This window comes from Trichomycterus rosablanca, chromosome 15 (assembly GCF_030014385.1).
Source record: "Trichomycterus rosablanca isolate fTriRos1 chromosome 15, fTriRos1.hap1, whole genome shotgun sequence".
Lineage (NCBI taxonomy): Eukaryota > Metazoa > Chordata > Actinopteri > Siluriformes > Trichomycteridae > Trichomycterus > Trichomycterus rosablanca.
In genome coordinates, this window is record NC_086002.1 from 13,521,656 (window position 1) to 13,549,585 (window position 27,930).

At 41.3% G+C, this 27,930-nt stretch overlaps 1 protein-coding gene across 2 annotated transcripts in view; it reads right to left on the reverse strand.

Annotated features, from left to right (window-relative positions):
- vps8 (VPS8 subunit of CORVET complex) overlaps positions 1 to 27,930 on the reverse strand; it is a 186,825-nt gene that overhangs the window by 126,982 nt on the left and 31,913 nt on the right. For both annotated transcript variants that reach the window (XM_063010938.1, XM_063010937.1), the window contains exons 14-22: positions 26,517 to 26,687; positions 24,237 to 24,311; positions 22,482 to 22,517; positions 22,297 to 22,387; positions 21,934 to 21,980; positions 17,215 to 17,304; positions 14,200 to 14,246; positions 2,268 to 2,490; positions 483 to 572 (exon numbers count right to left, since the gene is read on the reverse strand). In XM_063010938.1, coding sequence (XP_062867008.1) covers positions 483 to 572; positions 2,268 to 2,490; positions 14,200 to 14,246; positions 17,215 to 17,304; positions 21,934 to 21,980; positions 22,297 to 22,387; positions 22,482 to 22,517; positions 24,237 to 24,311; positions 26,517 to 26,687 — 870 coding nt within the window. The remainder of the gene's footprint in view (positions 1 to 482; positions 573 to 2,267; positions 2,491 to 14,199; positions 14,247 to 17,214; positions 17,305 to 21,933; positions 21,981 to 22,296; positions 22,388 to 22,481; positions 22,518 to 24,236; positions 24,312 to 26,516; positions 26,688 to 27,930) is intronic.

Genomic DNA, 27,930 nt, shown 5'->3' on the forward strand with positions numbered 1-27,930 from the left:
AGGTACTGGACCAGTGATCAGAGGGTCGCTGGTTCAAGCCTCACCACTGCCAGGTTGCTGCTGTTGGAGCCTTGATCAAGGCCCTTAACCCTCAATTGCTCAGACTGTATACTGTAACTATAATGTAAGTCGCTTTGGATAAAGGCGTCTGCTAAATGCTGAAAATGTAAATGTAAATATTTTAGTGTGTGCTTCTCTGTCTGTGTGTATGTATGTGTGTGTGTGTGTGTGTGTGTGTGTGTGTGTGTGTGCGTCTTATTGTGTGCTTCTCTGTCTGTGTGTGTGTCGTAGTGTATGCATCTCTGTCTGTGTGTGCCTTGTGTGTATAGGTCTTTTTGTGTGTGTGTGTCTTAGTGTGTGCTTTCCTGTCTGTGTGTGTGTGTCTTATTGTGTGCTTCTCTGTCTGTCTGTATCTATATCAGTGTGAATGTAGGTATACTAGTGTTGTACTGGATGTTTTTTTGTGTGTGCGTGTGTCATACCTCCATAGGGCTAATGTAGTCGTTCATGCCAGTGTTGAAAACATACATCATGGCATCATACAGCTGGTTCTCCCAACACATCTGCACCACCTACACAACATAAAAACACATGACCATTAATCATAGCTATAATAGTATTATTTTGTGATACGTGTATCATTGTATAGTTTGTTATACGTGTGTATATCACTGTATAGTTTGTGATACGTGTGTATATCATTGTATAGTTTGTGATACGTGTGTATCATTTTATAGTTTGTTATACGTGTGTATATCACTGTGTAGTTTGTGATACGTGTATATATCACTGTGTAGTTTGTTATACATGTGTATATCACTGTGTAGTTTGTTATACGTGTGTATATCACTGTGTAGTTTGTGATACGTGTGTATATCACTGTGTAGTTTGTGATACGTGTATATCATTGTATAGTTTGTTATACGTGTGTATATCACTGTGTAGTTTGTGATACGTGTGTATATCACTGTGTAGTTTGTGATACGTGTGTATATCACTGTGTAGTTTGTGATACATGTGTATATCATTGTATAGTTTGTTATACGTGTGTGTATCACTGTGTAGTTTGTGATACGTGTGTATATCACTGTGTAGTTTGTTATACATGTGTATATCACTGTGTAGTTTGTGATACATGTGTATATCATTGTATAGTTTGTTATACGTGTGTATATCATTGTATAGTTTGTGATACGTGTGTATATCATTGTATAGTTTGTTATACGTGTGTATATCACTGTGTAGCTTGTTATACGTGTGTATATCATTGTATAGTTTGTTATACGTGTGTATATCATTGTATAGTTTGTTATACGTGTGTATATCATTGTATAGTTTGTGATACGTGTGTGTATCATTGTATAGTTTGTTATACGTGTGTGTATCATTGTATAGTTTGTGATACGTGTGTATATCATTGTATAGTTTGTTATACGTGTGTGTATCATTGTATAGTTTGTGATACGTGTGTGTATCATTGTATAGTTTGTTATACGTGTGTATATCATTGTATAGTTTGTTATACGTGTGTGTATCATTGTATAGTTTGTGATACGTGTGTGTATCATTGTATAGTTTGTTATACGTGTGTATATCACTGTATAGTTTGTTATACGTGTGTATATCACTGTGTAGTTTGTTATACGTGTGTATATCATTGTATAGTTTGTTATACGTGTGTATATCACTGTGTAGTTTGTTATACGTGTGTATATCACTGTGTAGTTTGTTATACGTGTGTATATCACTGTATAGTTTGTTATACGTGTGTATATCATTGTATAGTTTGTTATACGTGTGTATATCATTGTATAGTTTGTTATACGTGTGTATATCATTGTATAGTTTGTTATACGTGTGTATATCACTGTGTAGTTTGTTATACGTGTGTATATCACTGTATAGTTTGTTATACGTGTGTATATCACTGTATAGTTTGTTATACGTGTGTATATCATTGTATAGTTTGTTATACGTGTGTATATCATTGTAAAGTTTGTTATAAGTCTGTTTTTGTTATCATTGTCCATAAGCAGCTGGACTAATTGACTAATTGTTAATTATTAGCTGGAAAAAAACTAGATGTTGATGACACACAGATTATTACACAGTATAAAGTGAAAGATTAGAACATCTGGATGGCTGTGCATTTAAGCACATACCCAGACTCACATACACACTAACATACACAACATCTGTTAGTGACATGAGGAGGATGTGTAAGAAAAAGAGTTAACAATAATTGTGAAGCAGGGCACCACTACTACCTGCTGGATATCCAGGTTGGTGATGTCCATGTGTACCAGACAGGCCTCCACACTGTCCATCATTCCATTCTCCTGAAAGTAGCTAAGCAGGTCCCTCATAACTGGAGCGGTCAAGCAGCCAATCCTCTCACTCAGAATGTATGGTTCCAGACTCTCTAGAAAGACGCTCTTGGCCACAGAGTTCTCCACCAAACGTGAGTAGATCTGGTTAAATAGCAAGTCCCTGCAGAACAATACAGGATGATTAACCCTCGCCATCATAAACAACAAAATGAACACAATAAACCTGAAAACCTGCAACAGTTAAATTAGAACACAGAACAAAAATTCAGACAGCAGATCACAGATTTACAATCTGAACCTCTAAACACCACATTTAAATGACTTAAAAAACATCGTGAAGACTGAATGATGGACGATCTAGAAACATTAAAACTACAACACATAACTTAAGTCATAAAACTGTGAACCTAAAAAATACTAAATACTAAAATAATAAAGCTGAAAACTCTACAGTTAAAATACGGAAGCCAAAAACACTCAAATTGAAGGCACGAAAGCTGAAAACCAAACAAATTAAATCCCTAAAGCTATAAAAAATACTAAGGCTAAAAACACACAAATTAAAAATACAGATACTAAAAAACACTAAAATTAAAAATACAAATACTGAAAACTAAAATTAAAAATACAGATACTGAAAACACTAAAATTAAAAATACAGATACTAAAAACACTAAAATTAAAAAGACATACTAAAAAACAAAAATTAAAAAGACTGATACTAAAAAACAAAAATTAAAAATACAGATACTAAAAAACTAAAATTAAAAAGACTGATACTAAAAAACAAAAATTAAAAACAGAGATACTAAAAAACACTAAAATAAAAAAATACAGATACTGAAAACAAAAATTAAAAATACAGATACTAAAAACACTAAAATTAAAAAGACATACTAAAAAACTAAAATTGAAAATACAGATACTAAAAAACACAAAATAAAAATACAGATACTAAAAACACTAAAATTAAAAATACTTATACTAAAAACACTAAGAAAAACAAAGCTAAAAATACTGGTATAAAAAAAATACAGGTGCTGAAAAAACTGCAGTTGACACTGAAAACACAAACATTAAAAATAGTGAAATGTGAAAACAGTAACTAAAGCAATTAAAATACAGATGCTAAAAACACAAAAATGTAACAATTAAAATGGACATGAAAAACACTAAAGCTAGAAATACTGAAGTTAAAAAGACACTAAAAACATTAAAAATACAGAAGCTGAAAATGCTAAAATTACAAATACAGATGCTGAAAACAGTATTTTTTTTTTTCATTTCAGCAGTTAACCTTTTTTCCTAATCCAGTTGTATTAAATTATCCAGATCCAAATCATATATGGAAAGTCACACACTGCTCTCCATTATTCACCATCTCTGTGCAGGTACAACCAGCCAGCAGTGGCTGCAAACGAAGAATCCCTTCGGCCCACCCTCCCTCAGACACAGCCAATCGTGTATGTGTAGGCCCCCGGCTGGGGTATAGCGCAGTTGAGACTGGAACCTGAGAGCTTGATTGATTGTATTACTTTAAAGTACTCTGCTGTTTAACATGGTTCTTCGTATTTAAAGTGCAGACATTAAAAATTCTCCTAAACATTTCCCAAAAACTTTTAGACCACTACAATCAAGCCATAAAATATAAAAGCTTCAGTCAAACATCCAGATAGTTAGGCGTGTCCTACTTCACATACGCTACATTTCAAAACAAGCCAGTCGGTTCGTTTGCACATCAGCTCTGTATAATTAATCAAACAAGACAGCTAGTCAGTTTTATATATAAATAGGATAAGTACACTGACCTGAGACTGAAGCTAGCGCCTAACAGCTGAGCTGATGTTTACCTGCCATCTGACATACACAAGAGAGAACGTGACCTATGATCTTCTGTTAAACCATTAACCCTTTCTGACCTGCATTAAAAAAATACTGCAGCACTTTAACCTAGTGTTAAAACAGCAGACACGCCTGTGTCGTCACTATAGCAACCAAGCCAGCTTCAAGAGCAAAAGTGACTACAACATGATCAGATAAAATAAACAGAACCCTGGGTACAGCTATACACTTATCAGCCATAACATTAAAACCACACTCACTGTCCATTTTATCAGCTCAACTTATATAGAAGCATTCGTTAGCCCCCTTTCATGCTGTTCTTCAACGGTCAGGACTCTCCCAGGACCACTACAAAGCAGGTATTATTTAGGTGGTGGATCATTGTCAGCACTGGAGTGACACTGACATGGTGGTGATGTGTTTGTGTGTGTTGTGCTGGTATGAGTGGATAAAACACAGCAGCGCTGCTGGAGTTTATAAACAACCTCACTGTCACTGCTGGACTGAGAATAGTCCACCAACCAAAAACAACCAGCCAGCAGCGCCCCGTGGCCAACTCAAACAGCAGCAATAGATGAGCGATCGTCTCTGACTTTACATCTACAAGGTGGACCAACTAGATAGGAGCGTCTAAAAGAGTGAACAGTGAGTGGACATGTTATTTGAAAACTCCAGCAGCACTGCTCATACCAGCACAACACACACTAACACACCACCACCATGTCAGTGTCACTGCAGTGCTGAGAATGATCCACCACCTAATTAATACCTGCTCTGTGGTGGTCCAGACCATTGAAGAACAGGGTGAAAGCAGGCTAAAAATGTATGTATAGAAATAGATGGACTACAGTCAGTAATTGACTACAGTGATGAACAGTGAGATTAGAAACAAAGAGATGGTTTTAATGATATGGCTGATCAGTGTATTCCATATAATGTCCAAATTGGCAACATGGGAAAAACATAAGGAACCAGGTTGCCAATTTATTATTTACTACATACTTCATGTGACCAAAAGTATGTGGCCACTCCTAATTATTCAGGTGTTTCAGCCACACCCATTGTTAACAAGTGCATACATACAAGTAATAATGACACAGTGCATGACCAGACCAGTCACAAGTGTCTGAGGAAGGGAAGGCTGGATGGGGAAATCCTCTCCTTGCCTATGCAATAGTGACTTTGTATTTTTTTAAAAGCCCATGAATCGTACACAAACAGTGATGGTTAACGTTCACTGGGAGCTGCTTTTCTGCTAGAAACAACACAGCTGTTTGAAAAACATCATCGCTGCACTAGCTCTCAATTGTATTCAGAGGTTTGAGGTGTCACAACTGTCTGACACACATCCTTCGAGGTATAACAGGACTGGCACAGCCAATAGGTAGGTGGTTTTGGCCACCCCCCGTTCACCTAGCCAGAGCTTAGGATTTAACCGATGTCCATAGAGCTGTGCAACACCAAGGCTTGTCATTTAAATTCCATGTTTACAATGAATAATAACTCTCAACACATAGTGGACTAATTAGCTTTCTAGAGACATAAGCAACTGAGAGAGAGAGAGAGACAGACAGATAGATAAGCAGACAGAAAAACAGAAAGATAGACAGATCAGCAGACAGACTGATTATTAACCCCAAAGGAAATTAAGGATAGATAAGTAAAGTGCAGCACAACTGTGAAGCTTGGTAGTTACTCATTCCACAAGGTTATATCAAACACAGTCACGGACAATTTAGTGTCTCGAATTTACCTCACTTGCATGCCTTTGGACTGTGGGAGGAAACCGGAGCTCCCGGAGGAAACCCACACGGACACAGGGAGAACATGCAAACTCCACACAGAAAGGACCCGGACCGCCCCACCTGGGGATCTTGCTGTGAGGCGACAGTGCTACCCACTTAACCACCATGCCACCCTGGTCGTGTCTGTGATACTGAGAGAGAGCATATAGTCTGGATTTAGCGATTTACCTGATTTCCACCTTTTTGGACGCTCAAAGAAGCTTTAAAGGGAAGAAGATTTTCATGTGATGATGTGAAAGCAGCGGTGTATCAGTGGCTACACACTCAACCTAATAAATTTTTTGCTGATGGCATTAAAAAGTAGAGATGGACCGATCAGCTTTCAGCGCGATCGGCCGATAGCCGATACCGATCGAGGGCGGGGCTATATGCCATGGAATGGGCAACATGCAATTTTTAGCGCAAGCAAGACATGAAACATGGTCTAAACTGGTTTATTACCATTTTTCACGAACTCATGTGAAACAGCCTAATATCTTAGCAGTAAATGAACAAAGTCAATCAAACAAATACAGCCAATACTGCAATGATTATATTTAGACCATTAATTAATTAAAAACGAAAAAAGTAAATTAAATAAATGCAGTCAAAACTGCAGTCATTAAACGCAGACTCTGGGTTATTTTAAACGAAAAACTGCAACCATTTAATGTAGATATAGACGTAGGCGCAGAGAGATAGGCTCGAGCGGCTTCTGCAAGAGCGGGTAAGCGGGCCTTATTGCTTTTCCAATACGCTAGTGCTTGCGCGCTCCGTGGGATGGTAGCCTCTGAAAGATAGCAGCGCACTTGGGATGCGATCGGACTGTCATTCTCGGGATTGGCTAAATTTGAGAAATATGGGCCGATCGCTGATCGCATATTTTGATTGAAAATCGGCCGACACGATACATAGCCGATCCTTCCATCTCTATTAAAAAGTTGGTACGACGCTGGGAAAAAAGCATCAGAGGGTGACTAGAGAAGTGATGTCATTTGTTTTTTAAATTCCTAATAAATAGAGTTTTGCCGCTCAGATGGCGCAGCGGTAAAAAGACACGCTGCAACCAGAGCTGGATTCTGAGTACATTGTATCGAATCCAGCTCTGCCTCACCGGTTCGAGGCTGAATGGCTGTATGAGCAACGATTGGCCGGTTGCTCAGTTGGGGGGTGGGTCTCTCTGTCAGAATGCGATTACGACCTCTGCCGGCTGATTAGAGGCGCCTGCACAGAGATGAGGAAAGAGTGCCCTTAGGGTGTGTCTCTCCACATGCAACGCTAAGTGGCACAACACTCATCAATGTGTGGGTGGCAAAAATGCATCCGGCTGGTGCCCATGTTTCGGAGGGGATATGGGTTAGCTTTCATCTCCTCGGTCAGGGCAGGGTTCGGCATAGACAGAGAGGAAGCACGATGCAAATTGAACAATTGGATGCGCTAAAGGGGGAGAAAAATGGGTTTTTTGAAAATTGGAAACTTTTTGAAAAACCCTCGTACCAAACCACTCCGTTTTAGACCTCGTTTTGTAAACAGGGGGCCCAAAGAGAAAAGGGTGTTTTCCAAACACAGTTGAAGGCAGGATTAAAATCATCATTGTAGTCTTAGGCAACTGCTAAAGCTAGATCTGTCAGTCAGTTAGTAAAGCAGGATTGATTACTTCAGAAAATGGGATTTAAATACCCCAATCATGAGTCCAGTCGTGGTGTGGTTTAGAACAGGGTTTTCCAAACCAAAAAATGGGTCACAGAGAAAAATAATTATAATTAAATAAACAAATTTTAAGAGGCACATAAACACAAAATGAACTTGTATGTGATCGCCCCCTTGTGGAAGTTTTATGTTACATCATTTAAACCACAGTGGGACCAGGTTGTATAAAGCAAAACAGAGAAAGTAAGATGCATTGTTTGTGTTGCCTGGAGCATGTAAAAAATTATGGACATAATGTGGGTCGTTGAAAAGAAGTTTGAAAAACCCTGTTGTAAACCACAGTAGGACCAGATTGTACAGAGCAAAACAGAAAGAGTAAGATGTTTGTGTTGCCTGAATCACATTTGTTTGTTTGTTAATTCGGATTAGGTAGTTACTCATTACACAAGGTTTATCAGTTCACAAGGTTATATCAAACACAGTCATGGACAATTTAGTGTCTCCAGTTAACCTGACTGCATGTCTTTGGACTGTGGGAGGAAACCGGAGCACCCGGAGGAAACCCACGCGGACATGGGGAGAACATGCAAACTCCACACAGAAAGGACCCGGATCGCCCCACCTGGTGATCGAACTCAGGACCTTCTTGCTATGAGGCGACAATGCTACCCACTTAAGGCCTCCGCACACTTCCAGCGAAACTGAGTTTGAAAGCGTCGCACGAAGCCGAACACGCACATTTATAATGTCAAGTTCCATGACTACCGAAAAACGATGGCTGCGTCCAAAATCACACAGTTAAACTGTTCGTACTAAATTAGAGGCAGTGCGCACTGCTTGGCCGGTACAAAAGCTCTTTCAGTACGCAAGTGTGATGTGTTTGCATACACAAAAATGCTGCCCAAGCAGTTGATTATCCGGGCACTTTTCACGTACTGTTTAATGAATACTACGTATTCTGACACACTACCCACTACTGCGTACTGTTCAGTCTCATACTTTCATAGTAGCGATTTTGGACGCAGCCGATGATCACAGTTGAGACGCTCCTCAATATCCATGATTGTTTTCATGGCACGCCTCTTGTTTTCAGCAACCGATCACAGGAGTTCGCCCAGCTTCCATGTGCGCGACGTCCGTGGTTGTTCGCTTTCTCCGCAATCACGTCACATTGGTCGCCGAAGCCAAGTGAACGTCGTCTCCGCATGAAGTATGCTGAGGCCTTTAGTCACCGTGCCCCCTGCCTGGATCACGTAAAAAATTATAGACATACAGCGTGGGAAAATAAGTATTGAACGCATCAACATTTTTCTCAGTAAATATATTTCTGTTGGGACTATTGACATGAAATTTTTACCAGATGTTGGTAACAACCCAAGTAATCCACACATATAAAGCAGTCAAAACAAATAAGTTCAAAAATTAAGTTATGTGTAATAAAGTGAAATGACACAAAGAAAAAGTATTGAACACGCTTACTGAAATTTATTTAATACTTAGTAGGAAAGTCTTTGTTGGTAATGACAGCTTCAAGACGCCTTCTGTATGGAGAAACTAGTCGCATGCATTGTTCAGGTGTAATTTGGGCCCATTCTTCCACACAAACTGTCTTCAGATCATGAAGGTTCAGGCGGCCTCTTCTATGAACTCTGATTTTCAGTTCTTTCCATAGATTTTCAATTGGATTCAAGTCAGGTGATTGACTGGGCCATTCTATCAGCTTTATTTTCTTTCTCTGAAACCACTTGAGAGTTTCCTGGCTGTGTGTTTGGGATCATTGTCTTGCTGAAATGTCCACCCTCGTTTCATCTTCAGCATCCTGGTAGATGGCAGCAGATTCTTATCAAGAATGTCTCGGTACATTTCTTCATTCATCCTTTCTTCAATTACATGAAATCTGCCAGTACCATATGCTGAGAAACAGCCCCACACCATGATGTTCCCACCTCCAAACTTCACTGTTGGTATGGTGTTTTTGGGGTGATGTGCAGTGCCTTTTCTCCTCCAAACATGGTGTGTGCTATGACATGCAAAGAGTTCAATTTTGGTCTCATCTGACCAGACTATATTCTCCCAGTATTTTATAGGCTTGTCCAAATGTTGTGCAGCAAACTTTAAACGAGCTTCAACATGCTTTTTCTTCAGAAATGGAGTCTTGCGCGGTGAGCGTGCATAAAGACCATGGCGGTTGAGTGCATTACCTATACTTTTCTTTGAAACAACTGCACCTGCTAATTCCAGGTCTTTCTGAAGCTTTTCACGAGTGGTCCTTGGCTCTTGGACAACTCTTCTGATTTTTCTTTTGACTCCTCTGTCAGAAATCTTGCGAGGAGCACCTGGCCGTGGCCGGTTTATGGTGAAATGATGTTCTTTCCACTTCCGGATAATGGCCCCAACAATGCTCACTGGAACATTCAGAAGTTTAGAAATACGTCTGTAACCAATACCACCAGTATGTTTTGCAACAATAAGGTTGTAAAGGTCTTGAGAGAGCTCTTTGCTTTCACCCATCACGAGATGCTTCTTGTGTGACACCTTGGTAATAAGAAACCTTTTTGTAGGCCATCAATTCGGACTAAACCAGCTGATATTAATTTGCACTGATGGGGGCAGGATAGCTTTCTAAATACTGACAGATTTCAGCTGGTGTTTTGGCTTTCCATGCCTTTTTGCACCTCCTTTTCTTTATGTGTTCAATACTTTTTCCCTGTGTCATTTCACTTTATTACACATAACTTAATTTTTGAACTTATTTGTTTTGACTGCTTTATGTGTGTGGATTACTTGGGTTGTTACCAACATCTGGTGAAAATTTCATGTCAATAGTCCCATTAGAAATACATTTACTGAGAAAAATGTTGATCTGTTCAATACTTATTTTCCCCGCTGTAATGTGGGTCGCTTGAAAAGAAGTTTGAAAAACCCTGTTGTAAACCACAATGGGACCAGATTGCCACTAATTGCATATAATGAAGTATATTTTGATTTGTGTTTTGGTTTGATGCATTGTTTGTGTTGCCTGGGTCGCTTAAAAAAAGTTTGAAAAACGCTGGTTGGCACTGTACTTGATTATCTAGACTGCACAGCCATGGCAACCTGACTCATGAAGCTCAGAGGCAGAGCTGCAAGCAAGGACAGATCATTTTGAAAGACACTTCAGCACTTAAGACAGAGCTGTTGTTACTCCCAGACATTTACACAACAGCAGCTGTAACACTTAAATTTAAGCAGCTCTAACAGGACAAAGATTTAAACGATTGACTTGCCAAAAAAACGAAGGTAGCCTCCCATGACCGAGACTAAATTTAAATCAAATTGAGCTCTTCAGTCTGACTTGATCTACTGCTTCTGATGTCAGAACAAAAATATGAAACATTAAACGTCTCTGCACAATCAAGGAATTACACAAAAGGAATCGGGTCACCTCCCCTGAATCTCAAAACTGGTCCTGATTACAAATAATACCCATCCAACAGCTGGAAACACCCCATTCACTGAGCAAAACACCAGGGTATTTAGCTCTGCATAGAAGAATACTGTGGTAATGAATTACTGAATTGCAGGTGGGTGGAAGAGAGTGGCATGTTCAGCAGGAAGCCCATAGAAGGTTTGCTTTCAAAGTTTAGAAACGCTGCTGGCTCTACTTTTCACAGACGGGTAGAAAAATGAGAAGACTCGAGGAATGAGAACGCCTAATTATATACAAGATGTTTACAAGACAAACACCGTTTTACCTGGAGAGAAAATTCAATACACACCACGATCTACACTGGCAACACCTGCTGAGATCCAGGGAACTACGACAGCCAGAAAACCTCAAACAAGCCTGTGCAGAGGTCCATGAGAAAATGTGGTAATGTGTAGTGGTAGCAGGACTTGGGTCAGTGCTGGAGAATTAATGGAGAATTTAATACCACAAACTTGGATGACGATGATTGAGAGACCACAGAGTAATCACAAACACAAAATACAAACAGTGCATGTGCCAATCATTTTCTTTTTTTCCTTTTTGTTATGCATCTTCTCCCTTTTTCTCCTAATTTCAGCATAGTCAATTAGTCCGAGCAGGGTATATTTGCCTGGCCCTTGCTCCCTCGAGCCCTTCTTATTCGCCCATGAGACTGGATATTGCGTGCAGAGAGCCACACACCGATCTCCATGTACCACTACTGTACAGGTGGCTCGGGCTACTAACCAGGATCCTTACACAGCGTTTAAAGACCTCCACCCACTTATTAGTCCCCACCAAGCAGACAAGTGGCCAATTTTGTCTGTTGCATGTGCCCAGCCGACCGGTACGGTAGCAGAGCTGAAATTTTCGCCCGCTGCACCACCTGGGCGCTCCTGCCTATAATTTTTTTGTGTCAGTCGTTCACCGCTTAGTTCCAATTTGGATATATTTAATTGCCCTGCGTAAAAACAAGTGTAACCTGTAAACTGGTCAACTAAAAATGTTCCTCTTTACTGCACGTGTTCTTTTTTTTCTGTGTGTTAGTATTGCTGTGTTGTTTTTGTGATGTTATATGCTCTTTCCTCTAATATTTACTTTGTACAGTGTCCTTGGGGGCAGCTCAGGTGGCACAGCGGTAAAAAGACACGCTGCAACCGGAGCTGGATCTCGAGTACGTCGTATCGAATCCAGCTTTGCCTTACCGGCCGAGGCTGAGCGGCTGTATGAACGACGGTTGGCCTGTTGTTCAGATGGGTGGGACTAAGGTCGGAAGCGGGTCTCTCTGTCAGAATGGTGCGGTTACGACCTCTGCTGGCTGATTAGAGGCGCCTACACGGAGATGAGGAAGGAGTGCTCTTAGGGTGGGTCTCTCCACACGCAACGCTAGGTGGCGCAACACTCATCAATGCGTGGGTGGCAAGATGCATGCGGCTTGCTGCTCATGTGTCGGAGGGGATGTGGGTTAGCTTTGATCTCCTCAGTCAGGGCAGGGATCGGCAGAGGCGGAGAGGATGTGTGATGCAAATTGGGCAATTGGACGCGCCAAAGGGGGAGAAAAAGGGGAGAAAATGCATTAAAAAAAGAAATTTGTGTGTCTGCCCTGCGATGGACTGTCGCCCCGTCCAAGGTGTTACTGTGTGCCTTGCACCCATTGAAAAGCAGGGATTGGCACCAGCACCCCCCATCCCTCGCAACCCTAATTGGTTAAGTGGTTAAGAAAGTGAGCGAGTGAGTGAGTGAGTGAGTGAGTGAGTGTCCTTGGGTATGTGAAAGGCACTGTTCTAGTCATGCTTACTGTTAAACAGGTCCATACTGTACAACTGTGTGATACAAAAAACATGCATGCACTGGCTTCCTTTACTTAGCCTTAATGTGTGAGGTCTGCAATAACAGTGTCAGCTCCACTCATAATTGGCTATGTCTGAGGAAGGCTGTGGTAGCTCAGTGGTTAGAGTACTGGACTAGTAATCAGAAAGTCAAGCCCCACCACTACAAGGTTGCCACATCAACTGTCAGTTGACTGCACTGTATTTAGTCATATGTACACTGATCAGCCATAAAATTAAACCCCCCCCCCCCCCTTGTTTCTACACTCACTGTCCATTTTATCAGCTCCACTTACCATATAGAAGCACTTTGTATTTCTACAATTACTGACTGTAGTCCATCTGTTTCTCTGCATGCTTTGTTAGCCCCCTATCATGCTGTTCTTCAATAGTCAGGACCCCCACAGAGCAGGTATTATTTCAGTGGTGGATCACTAGACCTTCATCAGTGGTCACATGACGCTGCCCATGGGGCGCTGTTGGCTGGATGTTTTTGGTTGGTGGACTATTCTCCAGCAGTGAACGTGAGGTGTTAAAAAACTCCAGCAGCACTGCTGTGACTTATCCACTCATAACAGCACAACACACACTAACACACTAACACACCACCACCATGTCAGTGTCACTGCAGTGCTGAGAATGATCCACCACCTAAAATAATACCTGCTCCGTGGTGGTCCTGGGAGAGTCCTGAGCATTGAAGAACAGCGTGAAAAAGGGCTAACAAAGCATGTAGAGAAACAGATGGACTACAGTCAGTAATTGTAGTCCAAAACTACAAAGTGATTCTATATGGTAAGTAAAGCTGATAAAAGACAGTGAGTGTAGAAACAAGGAGGTGGTTTTAATGTTATGGCTCATCAGTGTATGTCGCTATGAATAAAAGGCGTCAGCTAAATGCCATAAATATGAATGTCAATGCTCAAAATAACACAGAAGTGATAAACAACAGGTACTTTCAATAACTCTGCTGCCCATGCTAATGTGTTAGCACAGTGACAGTTATAATAAAGTACTCCTTAAGCAGACAATCACACAGCGTGACCAGCCACTCCCACACATTCACACACAAAGGTCAGAGCTGCACATGCACCCTATCATTCAAAGGTCCTGAATTAATATTCAGCTTTTTTATAAGGCAGCTCTGATTTATTACAACATCTATCTGAATCGGGCGCTCAGGTGGCACCAAGATCTACAGTACTACGCCATCACACCACACCCAGCCAGGCATCCATGTGATTATCACACGCAGGGTTGTGGAGGAGTGCGAGAGAAAGCTGAAGGATGTTTGCAGGGCGGAACACATCACTTACGTCCTCTGCAGAAGCAGACAGTAATCCATCACGACAGGAATCATGTCCTAAAGAGACAGTGAGACACAGAGAGAGAGAGATAGAGACTTAGCTTGAGGTATAAAAAGGGTTGACATTGCCAGGTCAATACACTTTATGGGTTATGATGAATGTTATTAAAGTCACTGTATTATGGCCATAAAAATTCTGGTTTCTGATTGGATGGCGTGTTTGTAATCAGTTTCTATAACAAGACAGCTCTGGAGTAGATTCGGTCTGAACTTTTTAGAACAATCCTAAATCAAATGCGTCCGACCTTACGTCAAAAGATTTATTTATTAGGATTTTAACGTCAAGTTTTACACACTTCGGTTACATTCATGACAGGACAGGAAACTACTGATTAAACAAGATTCATCAGTTCAAGACAAGCACGGTCATGGACAGTTTCGTATCTCCAGTTCACCTCACTTGCATGTCTTCGGAGTGTAAGAGGAAATCGGAGCTTCCGGAAGTGGGGAGAACATGCAAACTCCACACAGAAAGGACCCGAACCGCTCCACATTGGAATCAAACCCAGGACTTTTTTGCTGTGACGTTCTTGTTTCTACACTCACTGTCCATTTTATCAGCTCCACTGAGCTGAGTGTGTGTCGTGCTGGTATGAGTGGATCAGACACAGCAGCGCTGCTGGAGTTTTTAAATAACGTGTCCACTCACTGTCCACTCTATTAGACACTCCTACCTAGTTGGTCCACCTTGTAGATGTAAAGTCAGAGACGATCGCTCATCTATTGCTGCTGTTTGAGTCGGTCATCTTCTAGACCTTCATTAGTGGTCACAGGACGCTGCTCACGGGGTGCTGTTGGCTGGATATTTTTGGTTGGTGGACTATTCTCAGTCCAGCAGTGACAGTGAGGTGTTTAAAAACTCCAGCAGCGCTGCTGTGTCTGATCCACTCATACCAGCACAACACACACTAACACACCACCACCATGTCAGTGTCACTGCATTGCTGAGAATGATCCACCACCCAAATAATACCTGCTCTGTAGTGGTCCTGTGGGGGTCATGACCATTGAAGAACAGCATGAAAGGGGGCTAACAAAGCATGCAGAGAAACAGATGGACTACAGTCAGTAATTGTAGAACTACAAAGTGCTTCTATATGGTAAGTGGTGCTGATAACATGGACAGTGAGTGTAGAAACAAGAATGGTTTAAATGTTATGGCTGATCGGTGTATAAAACTCTGTGATGTGTTTTATGTTGGAATATTGGAAAATAATCAAAACCTCAGTACAGCTTTTAATGCTGCTGATATGTTAACACTATTGCCAATGTTGATCAAGTAATCAATGTAAGATTTGACTTAACTGTCGCACTTCAGGTACAATCAGAATGAATCAGGTAGGGCAATCAACCTCCTAATTATTGCACATGACTATAATGAATATAATTGTGAATAATTACCACAATTACTGTATTTACAAAAGAAGAAAATAAAAGAACTGTGGAGATGAGGGACGTCATTAAATTACATGGAAGCTAGTCTCACAAGACTAATCTCTTATACCTTTTGGCTAAAACACACAGTTGCCTCCAAAAAAAGTGTGAAGAATAATCTATTTATACAATAAAAGTTAGCCAATGCACTAGCCCACTAAATTCTCGATTTTAAATCCAAGGTGGCGCTATCAATCTGGCCTGGCTCCCAAATAGGCATAAGTGGCCAACTGGGCTTCATACACGATACAGCTGCCTCTTAATACGTAATACAGCTTTGGCCAGAGAAAGGGCATGTGACTGCCCTGGCTCTCTTTGGCCGGCACAGGGGTGATTCAATTGGCAGGAAAATTGCAATGGGGAACTGGCTATGATTAGACCATGAGATATATGTAGGGGAATGCAATATATTCAGCATCTAGAAGATGAATGAAAATGTGTAATGTTTGCTGCTTGTGCTTTTTTTATGTATGTGTAACCGGTCCAGCTGGGCACAACAGCAGAATCTTGCTTCATCTACTATGCCAGGTTTGGCCGGCAAAGGGAGCAAGGATGCACAGATGTTAAACTGATGATCATGTGTGACTTGTTAAGAGTTAATTCTCTCCAGGTGGGAGTGTTTATATGCAATGGATATAAAAAGTCTACACACCCCTGAAAAAAAAAAAAATCAGACCAAGAAGAATATTTTTTTACATATAATCTACAATTTAATTAAAAAACATGCATATTTTTAAGTTAACAACTTCAAATTCATGGACATGTTTTAATGGTTCTTGGATTTTACATCGGACCATTTTTCTTAGCAAAAGGTAATCAATTTGGTTTGTTTTTTCCCTTACCTTGGCAAGAGACTACTGTCTAATGTAGAGGAGGCACCAGTGATAATCAATCACATCATAAACAAGGAATAAGAGGACCATGTCAGGTGGTGCATCAGTAAGGTACGCTAGCGCACCAGAGTTGGGGTTTCGAATACATCGTATCGTATCTCAGCTCTGCCTTTCTGACTGGGTTGGGCGGCTGCATGAACAACGATTGGCTGTTGTTCAGGGTTAGAGGGTAAAAAGTCGGATCATAGGTCCTCATGGCTGGTGACACTGCGGCCCCTGCTGGCTGACTGATGGCGCCTGCACAGGGCTGAGGAATAATGCTGATGGGGGGGTGGCCCTCCGTACACAGTGCCTGTCAGTATATGAACTTGACTCGCGCAGGTGAAAAATGCAGTCTGTACTGACGGTACGTGCCGGAAAAAAAGATTGGGAAAAAAATTTAAAAAAAGAATGCTTAAAAGCAGCAACGTGAAGTTGTGTCATGTATATACAGAACACTATGTACAATAGAAACTATTGCCATTCCTGCCAGGCTGGTACTAATTTGATCCACATTTCACACCAGAGCAGTTATTAATGCCGAATTTAAAAGATGTGTAACAAACTGATTTGTTTCGCAACTGCAAAATCAATGATTTGTAGTAAAAATAAATATTAGAAAATGATGGAAAATGTATGCAGGTGGAAGCCACATCTACCTGGAAGTGTTGCTCCAGCAGCTGGATCTTGCCCTGTTCGGGACACTTCTTTAGTGAACGCTCGACATACTGGAACAATATTTCCACAATCTGGAATGAAGTAAGAGAGCCCGACATGTGAGTTTAGCACTTTTAAGTACATAAAGAGTGCAGAATAGAAGTTATAAACAGCTGAAAGTAACCCTAATTGTACTATTTTGAACATTAAATATTAATATTCGGTGTTGATTGATTATACATACACCGATCAGCCATAACATTAAAACCACCTCCTTGTTTCTACACTCACTGTCCATTTTATCAGATCCACTTACCATATAGATAATATACAATATATCTACAATTACTGACTGTAGTCCATCTGTTTCTCTACATACCTGTTCAGCCTGCTTTCACCCTGTTCTTCAATGCTCAGGACCCCCACAGGACCACCACAGAGCAGGTATTATTTAGGTGTTGGATCATTCTCAGCACTGCAGTGACACTAACATGGTGGTGGTGTGTTAGTGTGTGTTGTGCTGGTATGAGTGGATCAGACACAGCAGCGCTGCTAGAGTTTTTAAATACCGTGTCCACTCACTGTTTACTCTATTAGACACTCCTACCTAGTTGGTTCACCTTGTAGATGTAAAGTCAGAGACGATCGCTCATCTATTGCTGCTGTTAGAGTTGGTCATCTTCTAGACCTTCATTAGTGGTCACAGGACGCTGCCCACGGGGCGCTGTTGGCTGGATGTTTTTGGTTGGTGGACTATTCTCAGTCCAGCAGTGACAGTGAGGTGTTTAAAAACTCCAGCAGCACTGCTGTGTCTGATCCACTCATACCAGCACAACACACACTAACACACCACCACCACGTCAGTGTTACTGCAGTGCTGAGAATGATCCACCACCTAAATAATACCTGCTCTGTGGGGGTCCTGAGCATTAAAGAACAGCATGAAAGGGGGCTAACAAAGCATGCAGAGAAACAGATGGACTACAGTCAGTAATTGTAGAACTACAAAGTGCTTCTATATGGTAATTGGAGCTGATAAAATGGACAGTGAGTGTTGAAACAAGGGGGTGGTTTTAATGTTATGGCTGATCAGTGTATACAGTGTATCACAAAAGTGAGTACACCCCTCACATTTCTGCAGATATTTAAGTATATCTTTTCATGGGACAACACTGACAAAATGACACTTTGACACAATGAAAAGTAGTCTGTGTGCAGCTTATATAACAGTGTAAATTTATTCTTCCCTCAAAATAACTCAATATACAGCCATTAATGTCTAAACCACCGGCAACAAAAGTGAGTACACCCCTTAGTGAAAGTTCCTGAAGTGTCAATATTTTGTGTGGCCACCATTATTTTCCAGAACTGCCTTAACTCTCCTGGGCATGGAGTTTACCAGAGCTTCACAGGTTGCCACTGGAATGCTTTTCCACTCCTCCATGACGACATCACGGAGCTGGCGGATATTCGAGACTTTGCGCTCCTCCACCTTCCGCTTGAGGATGCCCCAAAGATGTTCTATTGGGTTTAGGTCTGGAGACATGCTTGGCCAGTCCATCACCTTTACCCTCAGCCTCTTCAATAAAGCAGTGGTCGTCTTAGAGGTGTGTTTGGGGTCATTATCATGCTGGAACACTGACCTGCGACCCAGTTTCAGGAGGGAGGGGATCATGCTCTGCTTCAGTATTTCACAGTACATATTGGAGTTCATGTGTCTCTCAATGAAATGTAACTCCCCAACACCTGCTGCACTCATGCAGCCCCAGACCATGGCATTCCCACCACCATGCTTGACTGTAGGCATGACACACTTTTCTTTGTACTCCTCACCTGATTGCCGCCACACATGCTTGAGACCATCTGAACCAAACAAATTAATCTTGGTCTCATCAGACCATAGGACATGGTTCCGGTAATCCATGTCCTTTGTTGACATGTCTTCAGCAAACTGTTTGCGGGCTTTCTTGTGTAGACACTTCAGAAAAGGCTTCCTTCTGGGGTGACAGCCATGCAGACCAATTTGATGTAGTGTGCGGCGTATGGTCTGAGCACTGACAGGCTGACCCCCCACCTTTTCAATCTCTGCAGCAATGCTGACAGCACTCCTGCGCCTATCTTTCAAAGACAGCAGTTGGATGTGACGCTGAGCACGTGCACTCAGCTTCTTTGGACGACCAACGCAAGGTCTGTTCTGAGTGGACCCTGCTCTTTTAAAACGCTGGATGATCTTGGCCACTGTGCTGCAGCTCAGTTTCAGGGTGTTGGCAATCTTCTTGTAGCCTTGGCCATCTTCATGTAGCGCAACAATTCGTCTTTTAAGATCCTCAGAGAGTTCTTTGCCATGAGGTGCCATGTTGGAACTTTCAGTGACCAGTATGAGAGAGTGTGAGAGCTGTACTACTAAATTGAACACACCTGCTCCCTATGCACACCTGAGACCTAGTAACACTAACAAATCACATGACATTTTGGAGGGAAAATGACAAGCAGTGCTCAATTTGGACATTTAGGGGTGTAGTCTCTTAGGGGTGTACTCACTTTTGTTGCCGGTGGTTTAGACATTAATGGCTGTATATTGAGTTATTTTGAGGGAAGAATAAATTTACACTGTTATATAAGCTGCACACAGACTACTTTTCATTGTGTGAAAGTGTCATTTTGTCAGTGTTGTCCCATGAAAAGATATACTTAAATATCTGCAGAAATGTGAGGGGTGTACTCACTTTTGTGATACACTGTATACTGTATGTATGCTGTTTACATACACAAGGCTCCATCATGTTTCAAAATTATATTACATTTAAATGTCATAAATAAATATAATGATATTACATATTACACATTACAGCACCTAACACTCCGTCAAAACAACTCTAACCAGCCGAGACACGGATTCCACAAAGCAACTGATAGAGCAGTGGTGGCTCAGTGATTAAAGTTGCTGTGTCAATCCTCACCACCACCAAGTTGTCACAGTTGGGCCCCTAAGCAAGAAGTTAGCATGGACACTTTGGCTAGCACTGTGATGCACTGTGTTGCGATACATATAGCTCTTTACCAGGATTTAAATAATCAGCAATTTGAAACCCAGTAGATTCTGTTAGTTTGTTCCAGTCACCAAATCATAGAGTCTTGGTCACCCGACAACCTGTCTGCGGTTTGTGACTGGCCCCTCCTTATAATGCTTCTGGTGGGAACTCAATACAGCACCACTGGCTAAATGAATAGGAAAATTATTTGGTTCCTGAATCTAAATTGCTCGCATGTTTTTCATTTCCTTCCAACATGCACCGCCAAACTAAGCCGGGGGGGAGGGGGGCCGATTTTAAATTTGCATCCAGTGATTCCAGATCTGAAGACTTAAATCTCTGGTACCCCTTTTCCACCGACGCGGCACGGAGCCCGTTCCGGTTCCCAAACTTGATTTTGAACCGGTTCCGCGCGTTTCCACCGGAAAAAAGAGGTTCCAGACAGTGAACTAGCGGGCCAATCTGGCACCACAGAATACTTGGGTTTTCAGCCCGAACCGTGACGTCCGTCAGTGGGCGTGTCATGTTGTACAGCATAGCACGTTAGCAACAATGGCGTCGGCTGGTGTCTCATGTGGAGCTTATCGCTGCATTTTTATCTTTTAAACTTCACCTGATTACATTTCGAGCCAGTCTGCCGCTGATATTTTCAAAGCAAAGTGAATTGTGTGATATTACGTGATAAGTGACCCGGACAGAACGAAACACGCTTAACGTGAAAAATAAAGCGTGAAGCTTTTTCAACTCCCCGAGCTGCATAAACACCATACGTGAAGTAAATCGAGCTAAACACAGATACATGTTGTATTTTAGACTGGATTTGATGCTTATTTCACACAGATGGATGTTCGTGTTGTGGAACTTTAATGATGTTTTATCGCTCAAGTCGAGCGCTGAGCAAATCGGTTATTTGCTGCTCACGTTAATAAACTAAAGAAAACAACAACTGAGACAAACACGTCACGTCTTCTTATCACCGATAGTTAGATCGATGCTTTTTACAAAAACAAACATCTGTAACAGCAGCACAAATGCTCACACATAATCTACACACTCCGCCATGATATTACTACTCTTAACTCTTAGTAAGTAACGCCCACCGATGATGCTGCTTGGTTCTCAAAAACTGGTGGAAACGTGCATCGGTTCTCTACAGAACACCAAGGTTCAGAGAAACCTGAACAGAACCGGTTCAAGAACCATGGTTTTTTTGATGGAAAAGGGGTATGTGTGGTATTTATATGGCACATCACAGCTGAAGCAAACAAAGCCAATGGTTTAATCATGATGTAACCCAACTTTAGGTCCTTTAGACTAGAGGTAGGTTTAAAGAGCAGCAGTATTATGTAGGAGTTGAATAACTGTGACATGGCAGTATTAACAAAATTTCCTGCTACTCTAAAATGACATTTGTTTTCTTCGTTCATTGGCTGCATCATTTAACTGGTAAAGACGTTGAAGCAAAATACAGTTGCAGAAGGCTCCCATCTGCTTCATTTCCCTCTATTTACGTGACAGTTAACAACCATGAGGGGTGTGAACAAATGAAAAACAATTCAAAGAAACTTTTAAAAAACTGCACTTCAGGCAGCTGAGCTGGTCTTGAGCCCATCAGTCAGCTGCCCGAATTGTTCAGTGATAATTAGCACATTTAGAACCCGCAGCGCTCATGTCATACAGCAGAGTTACCTTGTCGGCCAACACTCCCTTCCGCTTGGCAGGGTCGCCGAGTAAACCTGGCAAGCCAGTCAAAACACACGAGAAAAGAACAAACGTGTAAGGAAGTCATCACGTACATTTGCATACTGGCAGATCTCAATTACTGTGTAAAGACAGTGCAATGAATACAACACAGGAATTCAGGGTTTCTTAGCATTGCTAAGAAACTACACTATTTAAATGCTCTATAAGAAAATTAGATTCATAAATGATTTGCTCTTAATTTAATGATTCTTTTTAGCTGCTCCCGTCTCCCGTCTCTGCGTGTAATATAGAGGGTTAAAGTGGCGCAGACGGTCTGTTGTTTGAACAACTCTATTAATTGTAACGTACCCAGTACAGCTTTGGCCGTGCCTTCATGAAAGGACCAGGCCAGAGAGAGAGCCTCTGCAAACTTGTCCTGCTTCAAGAAATGATCCACACGCTGCAAAAGATCCAGACAGATACTAAATACAGATGCAGTAAATAACAGCTGGGTAAATACAGAGTAATTAAGTCATTATAGACACACAATGTACCTCTCTCCAGTTCCTGAGGGTCATAACATGGACGGACTGCAAAAGAGGAAATTAAACATAGTAAAATATGCATAGAGATAGACATTTAAGGGTACAAATTGCTTGTAAGAAGAAAAACATCACTGAAGGAATGTTAGAGACTTAGCAAACATGTGGGAAAAGGTTCTCCTTGCTTCAAAGTGCTATGGAGAAGAACATCCCTTTTGTGAAGCATGGTGGTGGCAGCATCGTGTTGTGGAAATGTCTTTCATAAGCCGGAAAAATGAACTTCAGATTAAGGAACAACACTGGGCACTGGGCATTACACAGCGTTTGAAGACCCCACACACATAGTCCGGTCAACCCGCCCTAGCAGAAACGTGTCTGCTGCAGGAACTGTCAAATATGCCAGCTAGATGCCGCCCAGCCGACCGGTGGCAACGTCGAGATTCAAACCCAGGAGTTCAGAATCTCGGCGCTGGTGTGCTAACAAAATATACTGCTGCACCACCTGGGCTCCTATTAGTTCAAGTTTTTAATATCAAACACATGGCCATGGACAATTTTGTATCTCAAATTCACCTCACCTGCATGTAGCTCCAGGAGGAAACCCACGCAGACATGGGGAGAACATGCAAACTCCGCACAGGAAGGACCCAAAAGGTGCTCAGGTAGCACATCAGCTCTGAGATTATGAACTCCCTGGTTTAAATCTCAGCTCTGCTACCGGTCGGCTGGGTGCCCCCTAGCTGGTGCAGTTGGCAGTGCCTGTTGCAGACAAAATTGGCCATCAAGTCTGCTGGGTGGGACAAGACCAGACTAATATGAACGCTGTGCAAGGTGCCTTAAGTCGAGGAGCATGGAGATTGGTGCATGGCTCTCCGTGTGCGATATCCGAAGTATGGGCGAATAAGAAGGGGACTGTGCACGCATCGGAGGGGGCGTGGACCGGGCAATTTACCCTCCTCGGATGCAGTGGCAGACTAATTGGCTATGCAAAATCAGAAGAAAAAGGGAGAAAATGCATAAATAAATGGACCGCTCCACCTGGGAATTGAACCCTGGACCTTCTTGCTGTGAGGCGACAGTGCTACCCACCAAGCCGCCCACCTTAAAGTGTTCTAACCAGCAATCCGATTACCTCCTGTGGCAGGAAATAAAGATAAAAAAACGTAAAGTCTTCATTCAATCCAAGCAAGCTGGAGCTAGGATTATGCCAAGAACAACAAATGTCAATGAATGTCTGTGTTTTCTTTTAATTAACCCCTAAGCCACCATAAAACACACCGCGCATGTCAAGTGATTGACATTTGGACATAAAGCAATGGCTAATAATCCCAACTTGTTTATTTTAATCCCAACATGCACCACTAAAAACGTGGAAAAGTTCAGGAGAGGTGAGGAGTAATGCAAGGCACTGTAAGTGGCAGTTCACGCAGGGTGGTGAGGCGGCCAGACCTCGATGATGAATATTCACAACGCTCATATTATGCCTGCTGTCTCATTAGCATAATTGCAGTGGTGCGTGCCAAAAGCTCAGCTAGATGTGCTAAGGAGTTCGCCAAAAACCACAGCTCTCTCAAAACATCACATTTAGCCTGGATTTACCTCCCTTCAACACCTCCCATACCAAACACACACACACACCTACCTACCTACCTACCTACCTACCTACCTACCTACCTACCTACCTCAAATACAAATAAACATTTAGAAAGGACAGGAGCATAATCAGGATCTGTCCCTGCAAGACCTGCATGTTTATTGTGGCTGTACCTTAGTTCCCAGGTAGATGATTTGGCCTCCATAGCTGTAGACAGACTGGTAACAAGCCTTCTCCCCCACCAAAGCCTGCAGAACATGGAGAGGGTTCATCAACCACCCAGGTCTGAACCCAGCAAAGCACCACCACACCATTACATTTGTATAATGGAGCTTTTTAAAAAAGTATATACAGTACAGGCCAAAAGTTTGGACACACCAGCCAAAAGTTTGGACACACCTTCTCTTCAATGTTTTTTCTTGATTATTTTTATTTTCTACATTGTAGATTAATACTGAAGACATCCAAACTATGAAGAATTATGTAGTGAACCAAAAAGTGTTAAACAAACCAGAATATGTTTTATATTTTACCAACTCTACCTCTGCACAACCCAACTGATGGTCTCAAACACATTAAAAAAGCAACAAATTCCAAAAATTCACTCTAGACAAGGCACAAACATTCATTGAAAACCATTCCAGGTGGAAACCTAATAAAGCTGGTTGAGAAAATTTCAAAGAGTGTGCAAATCTGTCATTAAAGCAAAAGATGGCTACTTTGAAGAATCTAAAATATAAAACATATTCTGGTTTGTTTAACACTTTTTTGTTTACTACATAATTCCATATGTGTTCCTTCATAGTTTGGATGTCTTTAGTATTAATCTACAATGTAGAAAATTTAAAAAAAATTAAGAAAAACCACAGGAATGAGAAGGTGTGTCCAAACTTTTGGCCTGTACTGTATATATACAGTGAGTGAACATTCGAACAGCGGATGGTGTTTTTCCGGTGTTTTCCTTATATTTTGTAAAATTCAATATTAAAATGGCCCCAAATAAGGTGCTGAGAAAGCGTAGTGGTGAGAAAATGAACAAATCTATTACTCTTTGTTGTTGTATAATTACTCCTGCCAGTAGTTGTCACTGTGTATCAGGCAGAGGGGACAGTGAGTGAGAGAGAAGAAGGAGAGGTACAGAGAGAAGAAGAGAAGTCCGCTGAGTAAATATTCTTTCTTTCGTGCAATTACACCTACAAAATACAACACTATTGAAATAAATAAGGAAATAATAGAGAAATATGAGAGTTATTGCTGTTTCTGGTAGATACATTTTATATAAAATGAAGGAAATTTATTATGGTGTATGGTACAGCACACGTACTGTACTGAAATGTGATGTGTGTTTATGTACAGTACTACTGTGTATTGTTATTATTGTTTATTGCAGTAATGTCTATTCTATAATTTTAGATTTAAGGGAAAATATACTTGTATTTATAACAAAAAAGACCATTTAAGACATTAGAAAGGTTAGGTAAGGGGGAGGTTTGGGAGGTCTGGCACGGATTAATTCCATTTGCATGATTTCTTATGGGAAAAATAGGTTTAACTAACGAACATTTTGACTTAAGAACAGCCCTTCGGAACCAATTAAATTCGTAAGTCAAGGGTCCATTGTATATATAGTTATACATATGTATAATTATGCATCACTTTCTTTCGTTCTGTGGGTGACCAATGTGGGTAAAATGACACCTCTTTGTTTTTATTAGATGCACTACTATTTGTGGAAAAAGTGTCAATCACTTTGGGCCTCTGAAACTATGAGCTTATTTGATTGGCGAGACAAAACAAAAACATGATTCATGCTGATGCCATAGGTGCAAAAACTGTCAAGCAAAAAAAACTAAAACAGGACAGTTTTAGAGTTGAACTCATGCACATCTTTACAAGAAAATTCCTCTATTGTGCTCGCTGGGAGTTTGGGAATATGACGTACCAAAAATCGCTTTTTTATAATGAGGTAAGTTATGAAATTAACATCTTTTTATTTTTTTAATTTTCTATTTTTCCCCCAATTTTCTAGACTATTGTGTCCAATTTTGCCATTTTAACATTACGGCAAACACTGTTTGTTTAGGTCATGGAGTCCTAGTGTTTCTGGGGAAACTTTAACCGTGGCCTTTAGGTCAAGCAGTCACCATAGAGATGTACAATGCACAACGTATCTTCTACATTTCATTCATGATTTCAATGACCACAACCCAGGAAACACAAACAATAACACAACAAAATATACTTAATTTAAAAAAATGGTGGCAATCTGGTTCCACTGTGGATTACAAGATGCAACACAAAGGCTCCACAACTTCATGTTTGTGTCTGTCAAAATTAATTAATTAAATTATTATTTTTTTCTCTACAACCCATCGTTTTGGCTAGTGGCCCAAGGGCTGACAGGGCTGATGGTGCACAACACCATCAGAAGTCACGACACAATCTTTACTCACGAGAGCCTGACTGACGTTTCCCCCGGTGGCGAGCGATTTGAAGTGGCTGCTGTTGTAGACCAGCTGAAGCTCCGCCAGGTCGAAGGTCTCCAGCTCCTCCTGACTGGGTCGATCCACCACGTGCAGCTTCTCTGTGCTGTCCATCAGCACCAGAGTGCGAGAGTTCAGCCACTGGAGGAGACAGAACAGAGGTGAGTTTAATAAAGACGTGTTTATTATTATGTGCACTTCCTACTAGAACTTTCTTAGCCATGCTGTTGACTGTCAGACAGGCTTTGTTTAATAGTCTGAGTGTAAAGTATGCTATTGGGTGAAAAGAGTAAATAATAGTAACAATCGGCAAAAATCAGCAAATAAACTCTCATATAAATGTGTGAAAGAATGCAGAAAAAATTTGACAACAATCCAATCAACAGCTTCTCATGGACCTTCCAAGAACATGGGCATAGTTTCCCCACTTAATATTTATTTATTTAGTATTTATTAGGATTTTAACGTCATGTTTTACACACTTTGGTTACATTCATGACAGGACATGTAGTTACTGGTTACACAAGATTCATCAGTTCAAGTTTAATGGACATGGACAATGGACAAATCATTTGCATGTCTTTGGACTGTGGGAGGCAACCGGAGTCCCCGGAGGAAACCCACACAGACACAGGGAGAACATGCAAACTTCACACAGAAAGGACCCAGACCGCTTCACCTGGGAATCAAACCCAGGACCTTCTTGCTGTGAGGCGACAGTGCCACCCACCAAGCCAGTGTCGACCCTCCCTTCTTAATGAGTAGGATCCTATGAAATCCGTGACACAAAGAGCATGGGCGGCATCACAGATTAGAAAGATGAAAATGTATATAGTCACATTTCTGAATCTGTCCTGCAACATGTTACATTCATTATACGTCATAGTATAATAAATGATATTGGATCTGGATAAAAATTATTTAGGACTAGGCTTTTGTACACGCATGTGCATTACAGCATAGCCATGTGTAAGCTGTAGGGATTGCTGAATGGCATTAACAAATTAAAATCATCATTAAAGCAATCATCGACAACAGCAACTTTACAGAACAACATACTAGGGTATGAATATAACTTGATAAATTTTCTTTAGCTATTGATCAACATTACATTTTAAGAGTCCTGGGACCTCAGCCATGGCTTTGGAACCTTTTCTGGATTCATATGGGTGATGTATAATTTTGTTCCCTAAATAAATGAAATTAGGGGGCGTTTGAGTGACTCAGCGGTAAAAAAAATAGCACACCAATGCTGAGATCTCAAGCTCTTGAGTTCAGCTTCGATATCAGTCGTCCAGGCGGCTATACGGACACACGATTGGCTGTGTGTCTGTAAGGGGGCAGGACGATGGCTAAACTGGGTTTCCTCCTAGCTGCTGCAACT